Genomic DNA, 11,826 nt, shown 5'->3' with positions numbered 1-11,826 from the left:
CAGAGCAACGCTTAGTTTTTTAAGTAACTATGTGGCCTTTACCGCGTGACACGCAAAAATAACTCTCCAATTCATGTGTTTCACATCCAACGCGCCATTAAGGAGTCTCCAACATTAATGATATAACAGGGCAGTATGCTCTGAAGCCATAATGCATGGTTGCGTCCTTTTAAAAGCTTTGCCACGCCTTGGAAATAGTAATGAGGTCTAAATTTGGCATAAAATCGAACTCATTACCGGAGTTCGCCACCTGATTGCTTTGCATAAAACACGATGTGGTTGAAGAGTAATTGGGTTAAATGACTGCGCCTCAATGTTATTATATCAATTTTCCCCTTCCTTTAGAACTATGTAGGGCTACGTGTAAAGAGAAGATAAAGTAGTTGCAAATATGCTTAAAAATAGTAAACATTTTTCACAAAGGGTAAACAGTTTTCCTCCTTGAAGGACCGATCTACATACTTCTGAATAGAACATCGAAATATGTACACCTGTAGTGGCGCACAATGACTACCCCATCGAAAACATTTCATATTCTATAGGCCAGAGAGACTGCATGACACATGACACAATAACAGTTAACCCCTCAGAATAATAGCTGCACACATTTTTTTTTTTTCATAATTTACTTCAAAGATAGTGTGTTGTCCATTTTAAATACAAAATTGCTACATTAAATATACATATTAGTCTTTAATACAAATAGACTCAGGCGGTTGCAGCGATTAAGACCATTTTAGTTACATCTTTAGGAATTACCATTCAGAACCTAAGATTTGAGAATAAGCATTTTACTCAGAAAATAATTGTCATCGGAATTCGCTTCATTTTTTTATGCAACCACAAATAATAAATAAAAGTCCGAGTGTTTGGAAAGGAATCAGGTATTAAATGTTTGACATACCTTTCTTTAGTTCATAAGGGGAGTCTTTACAAAGATCTACCTGCGTTTGGCCTCTGACTTTCTGGCTTTCTCTTACCAAAGCCTCTGCTCTATTTAACACAGTCTGGTTTAATCCGTTAAAATGTGCCGTAGAGCCCGTGCCGGAGCTGTGGTTGCTGTGAAGATGTCCAAAACCGCCATAGTTCGTGTACCCCGGGTAAAAAGGGGATGTATAGTAGATAGGCCTTGATAAGACAGTGCTGTTCGGGAGAGGGCACTGGGGGGAGGAACGTGATGGCGACGCTGCGTTGGTGGCGATTACTGTGCTCTGACCCATCCCCGGGGCCTGTGGCACCTCATTGTTGCCCTTACACCTGTCTGAGGACGTGGCGATCTCTGCTAGAGACCAGAGTTTTGGTTTAGGGGCCGACGGAGGCGAATGAATAACAGACGTTACATTGCTGTGTACTGTGCCCGGCACATGGTTCATTTCTGACGGCTTCTCTTGCGCAACGAGCTCGTTCCCCCGAGGCACTGCCGATGGACTGGAGGTGGTGGGTTTTGCAGACTCGGGCAGTAACTCTGTCCGCCCCTCCTGGTCTTTTAATTCCGAGTCGCTCAGGAGGGGATCCATTTCTTTTCCATGGGTCTCTTCCTTAAATCTATCGCACGCTATGTCCCCGGGGTTCAGCAATTTATGATCTATAGCAAAAGATAAACATTAGTAAAGTTATAGTAAAACATTTTTTCCAAAGGCTTTGGTTTAAGAATGTTGCAAGCGGGCTGAGTGTGATGATCACATGTTAAAAAGAAGAAAAAAAGGGTAGAAAAAAAAATCCAGACAATTTACATTACCATAATAATAGTTATGATAATATGCATCGAACAATAGGCCCACTACTTATACAACCTTGAAAACCATGGTATTAATGATAATGTAATGGTAATAATTATCATTAGTCGAATACACAGTGCAAAGCACCCGCTGTATCCTTATTATGCAGTTAAAGATAAATTGACTGCTAAACACTCTGCGTCACCAGCAATTTCTGCCCATAAAAAATCAAATGAGAGGAGTTCAAGGTGATTATTATTTAAATAAATTGTCCCATTATAAATAATATACCACCATTAACCAGCAATCAATTCCAGCGCCCTGACTGGAAATGACTGTTATGAAAAATGTATGATTTTTTTTTCTTTCTATACAGACCTGACTCTGTGTCTGTCGAGTCTCCCTTGTCTGTTGGCTTGTTAGGTTCATCGTCGTCGTTTTTCTCCAGATCAATGTTCTCATCCTCTTCCTCATCCTCACTGCGGTTCCGGGGAGTCCAGGTCATCTTGTTCTCCTTCTTTAGTCTCCTCCTGGCGTTGGCGAACCAGGTGGACACTTGGGTGAGGGTCATTTTGGTGATGATGGCCAGCATGATTTTCTCCCCCTTGGTGGGGTAGGGGTTCTTACGGTGCTCGTTTAGCCAGGCTTTGAGGGTGGCAGTGGCGTCCCGTGTTGCATTCTTTCGGTATGCTGGGTCACCGTAAGGATATGAGCCCAAGGGAGCTGCGTAGGGATGGTATCCTATAGACCCAGCCATTCCCGTGGTATGGTCATATGGCGAACCCTAAACAACAACAACAAAACATAAAGAAATTGTGTCCAAAGCGTTGGAAGAGTTTAATTCATTGTTCGGAAGGCCAAACTCTGAGTGGAAAACGTCAGAATTTAAAAACAAACAAACACACACACACACACGCACACACACGTACACACACCACACACACTTACACAAACGCTATTTCTTTAATCACGAATTATAGTGGTTTGCAATAGACTGCCTTTCAAGGTTTTACTTTACGAAAGTTATTCGTCTGCTATTGTGGGCTTTTTTCCTTACAGATAGAATGTACGAGTCACTATTTCATTAAGTGGGCCTATTGGCGGTGAAAGATTCCTAATTTAACGCATTAGCGTTACGCGTAATAGGCCTTCTTCCTGACTTGCACCAAAACTACGTTTTGATCGATCTATCTTTTATGGCAACAAATTCGCATCTTGCGTACATGCTTTATTAATGTTCTCATTGCGTTATCATCCCCTTTCCACTTTAGCTATGCGCTGAACAACGAAAATGTGGTCTTTGTCCATAAAAGTGGGTTGGCAGCAATGGGTTTAAATTTTAAGTCTACTAATATGAGCAACCCAGTAAATAACTCCATCTAATGCAGCAATTTCTCGAAAGAAATGTGCATAAATGCTTTCAGCATGACACTGTTAAACTAACCCTGCATGACATCAAAATACCATTCTCTTCACCCCCCCCCCTAAAAAAGCTAATTACTCAAATTTGGCATTATATCATTTGTCTTGCATAACACCCTATCAACATTAACAGAGCCATTACAGATGCCATTCTTAGGAATTAGGTCAGCAGCGAAATGCATCCGTTTATGAGTAGCCCGACTCAATATAAAATGTCCTATCAGACATCGTGCAATCGATGTAAATCATATAGGATCAATTACTGTATGTTATCTGCGAATATTTTGTGCTTAACAATTATGAGCACTTACCACGTAAGAAGTGAATGTGGCAGCCGCCGCCGCGTCTGCACTGTACGGGAGATGGGAGTTGTACCCGGGCGAAGCGCTGGTGAACGCAGTAGATCCGGCATATGGAGCAAAAGCCGAGCCCGAAGAAGATCTTCCAAGTTCCTCGGTCCTGGGTCCCGAGATAACGCTTGTACTGTACGCCGGGCACGAATACAGTGCCAAAGAAGCGGACGGCTGGTACAAGTAGCCCTGAGGATACGCCATGCTGGAGACCCGAAAGTAAGCCACTTACTTGCGCACTTTTCCCTTATTTTCTCATGCACTGTCCAATCTCAGTCATAGAGTCGGGAATCAACAGACAGCTGTCTGTTCCCCTCTCAAAAGATTGCTGTAAAAAGTGAAAATGTAATCGAATAGTCTACATAGATTTAGGCAATGATTTTGGTTGATGTCAGCTTAAAGTAGCGTTGTTTGTGGCTGCGCTCTCTTTTCTATCTCTCCTTCCTTCTCTATCTTACTAGTTTCCTCGCTCTCACACCGTGCAGATGAAGTTTTTTGCCGTCGGATGGGGGCTTTGCTTGGGAAAATGTCCTGCCAAGATGCTAAGTTGGAAATTGAGGATTCTGACGCCTACTACGTTCTTCACGCTCCTCCTCTCGGGGTGTAGTCATCGAAGGAAAAGGCAAGCTTATGCTGGGTAACCCACAGTCCTGCCTAAATCGATTCTCTCTCCCCCCTCCCTCTCTCTCTCCTCCTGTTTCTCTCTCTCCCTCCATGTTTTCTTTTTTCTGCCCCCTTTCCCCTCCCTTTGACTAACAATCCCTCTCCCGCTTTTTCTCTATTTTTTCTCTAACAAGGCTCGTTGCTGTGAGACTCAAGTGCGCCAGCCCCTGGATGGCGATATCATGCGAGCCTGTAGATCAACTCCAACTTTCTTCTTTTTCTAAATACGAAGCCGTCACTTTCAGACTTGATCAATAACAAATGGGCTGTTGTCTACCAGGAGGGGCTTGCCAGATACAAGAGGAAAAGCGCTCCGTGTTGTGTACAAGGGCTTCCTTTTCTGAAGAGTTTATTGTGTCTTTGAGCGCACAACTTGTCAGTTTGAATATATGCCTCAAAACGACTTGACTGACGCGTGATCGTGCGTGCCTTAAATTAAAATTCGCAACGGGAGCTAAAGGGGTGACGGGTTTCAATTGGATTACTATTGTGTTTATCGACATTATTGCACCAGACGCGCGTTTTGGTAAGACAAGGCAAGTTAACGGCTCGGATTCTCAATCATAAAGGCCTTATTCCAATTGTTTTGCTGTCTTTTATTGCATACATTCGTAATGTACATAGATTAATAAGACCGTTTCATTTACTGAGATGTGTAACCCTCCCAAAAAATTGGGATTGTAAATCTTTGAACGGTAGTCTGCTTTTCTCTGAGATGACTGCTAAGTAGTTTTTGCCATTATGTCCAGGAATAAGCCAGTCAGACACACACTCCCCGAAAGTCCTGAAAGCCCCAAGCAAGGGCAGATTAGTACCATATGAACTCAGCAAATCCGCTACGACCAGTGGATGTAATCTCATTTTATTCCAGTAGATACATTTCTCTGATGAAATTTAAGGTAACCAGCAGGATTTTATTTGATATAGATTTGTTGTCTAATTGTGTTCCTTTGACGCCAAATGCAATCTACCTTTCCACTAACAAAACAATTGAAAACCAATAGAAACATAAACAATCACAAAGTGTATTCTGAAACAACAATATGCATTATCACAATAATATTAATAACAGTCATTTGTAATGGGCTGCAGAGTAATTCATTTATTTCCATGGTCAAAATAAATTGTTCCAAATACTGATATGTTTGGAGTCTAACTTGTCAACGATATGTGACAATACAGATATCCAAAGGCCATGGTCACACTGGTGATTTTCAGGCATCAAAGTTCAAATCTCCGATAAACCGAAAGGGATCGCTGTAGGCGCTGCTAAAAAAGTGTGTGCACAGTGTCACGTGTTGTTAGGCTCTGAAAACATCCTGAGAGGAAATAATGATGACGATGGTACAGTGTGGGCCATTACACAGTTTTTTTTCAATTGCCATTTACACAGATAATTGTTGTAAACAGTTAGGAAATGAAACCATAAACAGAGAGAAATTGTTTAACGTAATGTGAACCTCTCTGTCCCCACTCTGTTTACCATTCATTGTGTTATTGGTCAGTTTTTTTCTTCAAGAGGGACGTAATGAATGGCCAATGCTCAGTCACCTTTTGAAGCTTACCGTTTACCAAGGACATCAGAGCACCGAGAATGACGTCAATATTTCATTGATACTTTATTATCGACTGTAATGACTCACGCACTTGATAACAGATGCATTCTGAGTTGGGGGGAGGAACTACGTGGAGCTGTGAAACGAGTAGCAGCAGCTGCTGACCGCTCATACAGACAAGAAAGGTAGGAAACTGTCAAGTTCCGTATCGTCATTTTTCAAAACTAGATATATTTTACCGCTGTACATTTGGAGTAGCCAATGTTTCGTTTTTATGTTTTTGAAATACTGGTCAATAGTTTTAGAAAATTCCAGATAAGATCCGTAATGAAAATGGTCCGCTTAAAAACTAATGCCGTAGCCAAAGGCTACGGAATGTAATTATCGGGCACTTCTGACAAAAGTTATTTTTTCCATCCATATTGACCAAGACTTAGCCTACTAGGCAATTTAGGCAAGTAGCCGGTCTAGCCTTCTACTTACTAGCAGTAAAACATATTGGGTAATAACGCCCAGCGGTAGCTCAACCATGTGAAGAATGATGCATCACACCAGAAATGCCTGAGGGAGGAGGCGTAATCTAATTTGGATTTAGAGACTATTATTAGAAAGCATTAACTATTGTAGCAGGCTAATTGCTTCTCGCGTTCACACCAAGGATGGTTAAGTTAAACAAAGTTGGTTAACGTCAAGCAGTGTGACATGCTTCTTCCTGCACAAGGTCAGGTGCGCCAGCCCAAAGTAGTGGTCGGTCTGCACAGGAGAAAGCTTCAACTGTTCATTTTAGCCATTCTAAGCTGTGTCCTAAACCGATTAGTTGACACCAATTTTTCTTTGATGTATTAGCTGAGGGCTTTTGCCACTTTGAAGCCAATTGAAATTCAAAACAGTTTCCCTCCCAATGCTTTGGGGAGATCTGCTGCAAATAATGGATGTAATTTATTTTTGACCTTGCATTTTTTTTATTAAATGATTAAACGTGCATTGCTTCTCTCGACTGAAAAACTTGACTTGCTATCGCTACAATATCATCTGCTATTTGGGATAGTATAGCAAGTCATTGATTTAAGTCAAAATAATAGTGATATAATCACAAGAAACCTGTATCTGTGTATTTTATTTCGTGTTCACTTTTCATATATTTAAATTGTACAAGTTATTAATTAAATAGACCTACAAGTATCGTTTTGTACCAACAATAAAACAATATTAAAATCAATAGTAATTCAATCATAGAGTTGTCTGTTTGTACATTTGTCATTTTTTATGCCAAAGGAATCGCAAAGTAACTGATATCCAATTGCACATTATCAACACGTGACTATAATTATGTGAATTTTGTGTGGTCAATTCCTAATGTGTACAGTCATCTTTGTTAAGTTAAAGTAATGCTCCGCATAGTCTTTTTCCACCCTAAAGACATACTTACAGATCTACAGATGAAGGCATGGAGTCCTGAGGCAGACTGCAAAAGGCAACCCAATTACACAAGTAACTGCTCATGTCACTACAACCTTCATCTGCAAAAAAGCACTATCTTATAAACAGTGTGTCTTGCTGTTTTTATATGCCACAGTATTCTGCCGTATGTTGGTTGTATAGTGGTTATTGATTTGTTATGAATGCATGCACGCCATAGGCGATCATGATAGCAGGCATTTTCCCTTAAAGTAATAAAACTGCAATATTCTGTATGTACAATTGTTTTGCATTATTTTAGCATATCACTATGTCTACCACAATGCCAACCGCAACAGAAGCAATCCAACACATTCGGTTCACTTGATATTTTCCTTTTGCAGTAATTTACTTGAACTCTGTCTATGTGAATGAAGATTTATGTTGTGAGAATCACTCCTCTTCCTGCTCTGATGGCTATACTCCCTACTGGCTGAATGGCAGGTCCTGGGATTGGCTAAGTGTTGAAATGATGACCCTATTATCTGAAGTGATTCTGAAATGAGAGATATCAGACAAAGATTTCACCCCTTTCCCATCTCCACACTTTCTCCTGCCTCCTCCTGACAGATGTGCAGATTATGATTGATTTGCTTGAGACGGATTGTGGGAAGCAGACATTGATTTTTCAATGTCTTATCAAAAAATATATTTACAGACGTACTCGTGGGGCTGCTCTTCCACGGGTTGCCAGTTTCTCCTCCTTGAGTGGGGGGTGGTGAGCAGGATAACACACCCTACTCCATGACAAGACAAATTACCTGTAATTTTATTTTAGAAATGAGTCAATAGCTTCAGTGACCAAACGAATATGGATTGTGCATAATGAAGCCTGAGTAATGTGAAAATAAGCCCTTTGAGGGCCCTCCCCGGAAGAGTCCACAATCAACACCCAACACGCAGTAGCATAGGCTGGGCTCTATACTGTCTAGCAGAGCGGCTGCTACTGCTGCCAGTGCGAGGGAAACACATGGGATCCAGTCTCCACTGGTGGTGTCATATCTTAAAGATCACAGATGGTTGATCAGTATTAGAGGTACCATATTCACACTCCCTGGTGGCTGTTTTGAATGTAGATTAGCGGATGTATGATCTCAGGGCCTTAGTGTCTGTAATGTGTTTCACAGCTATATGACTAACAGAAGACCTGTCATGATAAAGAAATATACAGCGTATGGAAAACCACAAGGTTCAACAAGTGTACTCTGATAACTATATGGGGGCTCTTGGAGTGAGAGGTGAAGCAACTGGAGTTGCTTGATAAGGACAAATAGTACCAAAATACAAATTACCTACCATTATTTGTGTCATATGGGAGTAATGTCCTTGATCCAATAGAAATTGTAATGAGTGAAAGGTGGGGCTGGCTTCTTGCTTTTGCATGTGAGGTGTAATAGAAATGGATGAGGGTGGAGATAGATCATAGCCCAGGTACTATAAACACATGAACCCCTCAGGGTTTGTGTACAAACTCTCTCTCTTTTTATCTCTCCCCCTCTCCCTCCCTCTCTCCCTCCTATCAATCCCCCCCACCACCACAACCACCCACCCTGCCACCCTGCTCATCATCACTAAATGCGTTAATGGAGCACAAACCAGCAGCAGCCATAATCTGTCAACATGCCCTTTAATTGGTGGGAGAAAACAACACGTGGTTCCAGTTGAGCCTTCCTTAAGAGCAGAATGTCAAAGAACACAGAGTTCAGGATGCGAACCATTCCCTGGAGAATAGCGCATAATTAAAAGTATCTTTTAATAGGCTTGTAATGCTGAGCCCCAGCCTTGTTGCCTTAAGTAGAGGGTGAACCCTGTGGCTTGAGATGGACGCGCGGGTTCTGCTGAGGGAGCTTGTAAACGATATGTTGCTGACCGTCATCAGACATGCAGTCTCTGCCTCGGTCACCACGCACACACACAGGCACGCTGACGCGCAACACCAGCACCCCCCCCCCCCTCTCTCACTCTAACTCCCCCTCTCCCTTATCTTTTGTTCCCTCCAAATTAGGTATTTTCATCCAGCAAAGGACCTCTTTTCTGCCACTGTATCTATGTATGTGTAGTCCAGAGGGGCCTGGCACACTGTAATCAAATGAGGCTGTTAAGGAGCAGAAGAGGAATTGCAGGAGGAGTATTATGTTCTGCTTTGCATTCCACAGCAGCCATGTTGCTTTTTTGTTTTCTGAGGGGAGGGCTTTGATGCCATATCCCCTTACCTTTGTAGTTCCAGCAGCCATGTTTCATAAACAGTCAACGGAAACATCCTCAACATTTGAAATTTAGATCGCCACTCTGCATTCCGCACGTGCCCAGTCACATTCTCCTCCTCCCGGTGCTTGAAGGTATAGAGTTTCTCTCCCAGGCCTATGATACATGTTAATGTCTTACAACCATTCCCCTTTTATTCTGTGTGTCGCGCATAATCTGCAGAGACAACAATGCCAATGAGGCTATATTTTGAATTCATTTATGTGGTAGTTAATGATTCCCATGCCACTATGGACTCCTTACTGTGGGATTCATGTTTAAATACAGTAGCACCCGTCCACTTATGTACGACATACAAAGTGTGGAATATGGGCAATAAATATACTTCTTTTGATCAGTGATCAGCTATGTATACTGACTTTTTGATGTACTATTTGTACCTAATCTGCAGTTATAGTTTCTACTGGATCTCTACTGTCAATTTAAATTCTCTATTTATATGCATCTGTTGTATTTTGCACAATCCTCCACTGTGTAGTAATATTCTCCTTGTAGATAAATGTACGGTGTAAATCCAGGACTAGATAATGCCTGTTGCCTTAGTTTACTCTCATTGTTGAGCTAGTTGTCATTAGACCCATGGTCTGTCCTGAGTGGAGCACCAGGTCCCTCACAGAGGTCAACCCAAGCAGGTCAGCCAGCAGCTGAGCTGACACACTGCCCTGGGTGATGGAGCCAGACGAAAGCCCCAACCAGGATCCTTTCCCTAATGCCCCACACCTGGTGCAGATTTGGAGGGGATTCCTCCCTAGGTACTGTCTTCCCTCCTACCTAGATCCTAGACAGCCTCTTCGGTATTTCCTCCTCTGTCCACGGATGTTTCCTCTTTGCCACCCGACTCTACGCCCAAGGCCCCTGTTGTGATCTGGTGCCTGTCCCACGCTTTAACCTTTTCTCTTTCTCTCACCCTCTCATCTATCTCTCTCTCTCTCCCTCTCTCTGTCTCTTCCTCTGTGTCTCTCTCAGGGAGCCCCCTCCCTGTTTTGGAGGGACAGCTGTCCAGACTACCAGGTAGGCTGCTCATCTTACAGCTTGCAGGCACACCTGCAGGCCGCGCCGGCATAGTTGGCAAAAAGTAAACACGGCAGAGACATCAAAGCATGTCAGGCCATGCCGCATCACCTGAGTGTGTTGACGGCAACTCACCGGAGCATCACACGACCTGGGAACCGACACATTTTGTTGCGTCCATTTTGTGCCATCCTTTTTTACTTTCAGGAAGAGAAACGCTAGCCAAGCAAGTTATGTTGTTGTGGCTTTTGAAATAAATGTTTTTTCTTAAAAAACAAATATAATCAATATCTCAATATTCATACAGTATAAATTGTAAATAAGATTTTAGCATAGTATGATGACCAAGTCCTTCAATGGAACTTTGTACCCAAGCATCAATAAAATGTTATTGTCTGGAACGCATATTTTTCATATTGCTGTTTGTGTTGACACCAGTGACCCCTGCTCACCTCATCCCTCTCCCCCCCCCCCCCACCCACACACACCCCACCACACCTTTTAATGCAAATGCAACCTAAACATTAGGCCAGAGGAAGGCAAGCGTGGCACATGGAGACTCTGGGCCTCCAAACACTTTTAACAGACAACTATCACTAATCACTCCCAGAGCAGTGCAGCGTGTAATTACTCTGCCAAACGTTTGCCTTTCACAGCTTAGCACCGGGAGCCCTGACCTGCGCTTCCCTGTCTTTCGTCACCACTGTGTGTGTGTGTGTGTGTGTATGAGGGTGGGAGGGAAGCTTTGTACCCCCCTCTCCTCTCCTCTCTTCTTCTTTTCCGCAGGGTTGGGAAGCGGAGATCCTTCTCAATATTTAGAGAGAGCAGGCCATGCGGGAGAGGAGGAGAGAGGGGCTGAGGTTGGTGCTTCCGGCTTTGTGGGCGCCCATTTAAACAGGCTTTGAAACCTTAGCCATCCGGAGATCAGAAATAGCCTTATTGACTGGGCCCAGGAGTGAATGAGCACACTGGGTCCTCAGAGTTCAGCCTGCCACAGAGCTCCAGGGGGGGTAGGTGTGCTAGAGCCATCTACAAAGGCACCGAACATTAATTTTACATTAAGAGAAAAAGAACATTACTCAGCCTATTTTTTTACTGTCCCAGAGCTGCTTGGACACTGTGTTTGTGTAGTTTCTGTTCATTTTTCATTTTTTATCATCTTTTGGCAATGAGGTTCTAAAATCACGGTATACAGGGACACTCTCTCTCTCTCTCTTTTTCTGTCTCTCTCTCTTTCTTTCTCGCTCTCTCTTTTTCCCTCCCTCCCACTCTCATCTTGCTCTGTCTCCGCCTATCGGTCTGTCTGTCTTATTTACTGAGGCGCTTGTCTGTCTGCTGTGTGATCTCTCCCTTCTCTGTGTGAATACTGATAAGATGACACGA

The 11,826-nt window shown here is 42.8% G+C and overlaps 1 protein-coding gene and 1 long non-coding RNA gene across 2 annotated transcripts; one reads left to right on the top strand and one right to left on the bottom strand.

The window, feature by feature from the left end:
• Positions 1 to 652: 652 nt before the first annotated feature.
• Positions 653 to 3,989, bottom strand: irx5a (iroquois homeobox 5a). The gene is made up of 3 exons (XM_067249227.1): positions 3,452 to 3,989; positions 2,097 to 2,502; positions 653 to 1,585 (listed from the first exon to the last, which is right to left on the bottom strand). The coding sequence occupies exons 1-3, from the start codon at positions 3,692 to 3,694 to the stop codon at positions 888 to 890; spliced, it is 1,347 nt and encodes a 448-aa protein (XP_067105328.1). The 5' UTR covers positions 3,695 to 3,989; the 3' UTR covers positions 653 to 887.
• Positions 3,474 to 4,716, top strand: LOC136955510 (uncharacterized). Its single transcript, XR_010878160.1, has 3 exons — positions 3,474 to 3,709; positions 3,976 to 4,112; positions 4,288 to 4,716. It is a non-coding gene; the product is annotated as an uncharacterized lncRNA (long non-coding RNA).
• Positions 4,717 to 11,826: the final 7,110 nt, after the last annotated feature.

Source organism: Osmerus mordax, chromosome 13 (genome assembly GCF_038355195.1).
Source record: "Osmerus mordax isolate fOsmMor3 chromosome 13, fOsmMor3.pri, whole genome shotgun sequence".
NCBI classification, from domain to species: domain Eukaryota; kingdom Metazoa; phylum Chordata; class Actinopteri; order Osmeriformes; family Osmeridae; genus Osmerus; species Osmerus mordax.
Note: the sequence above shows the minus strand (reverse complement) of the source record. Positions and strands in the feature narration are given on the sequence as shown.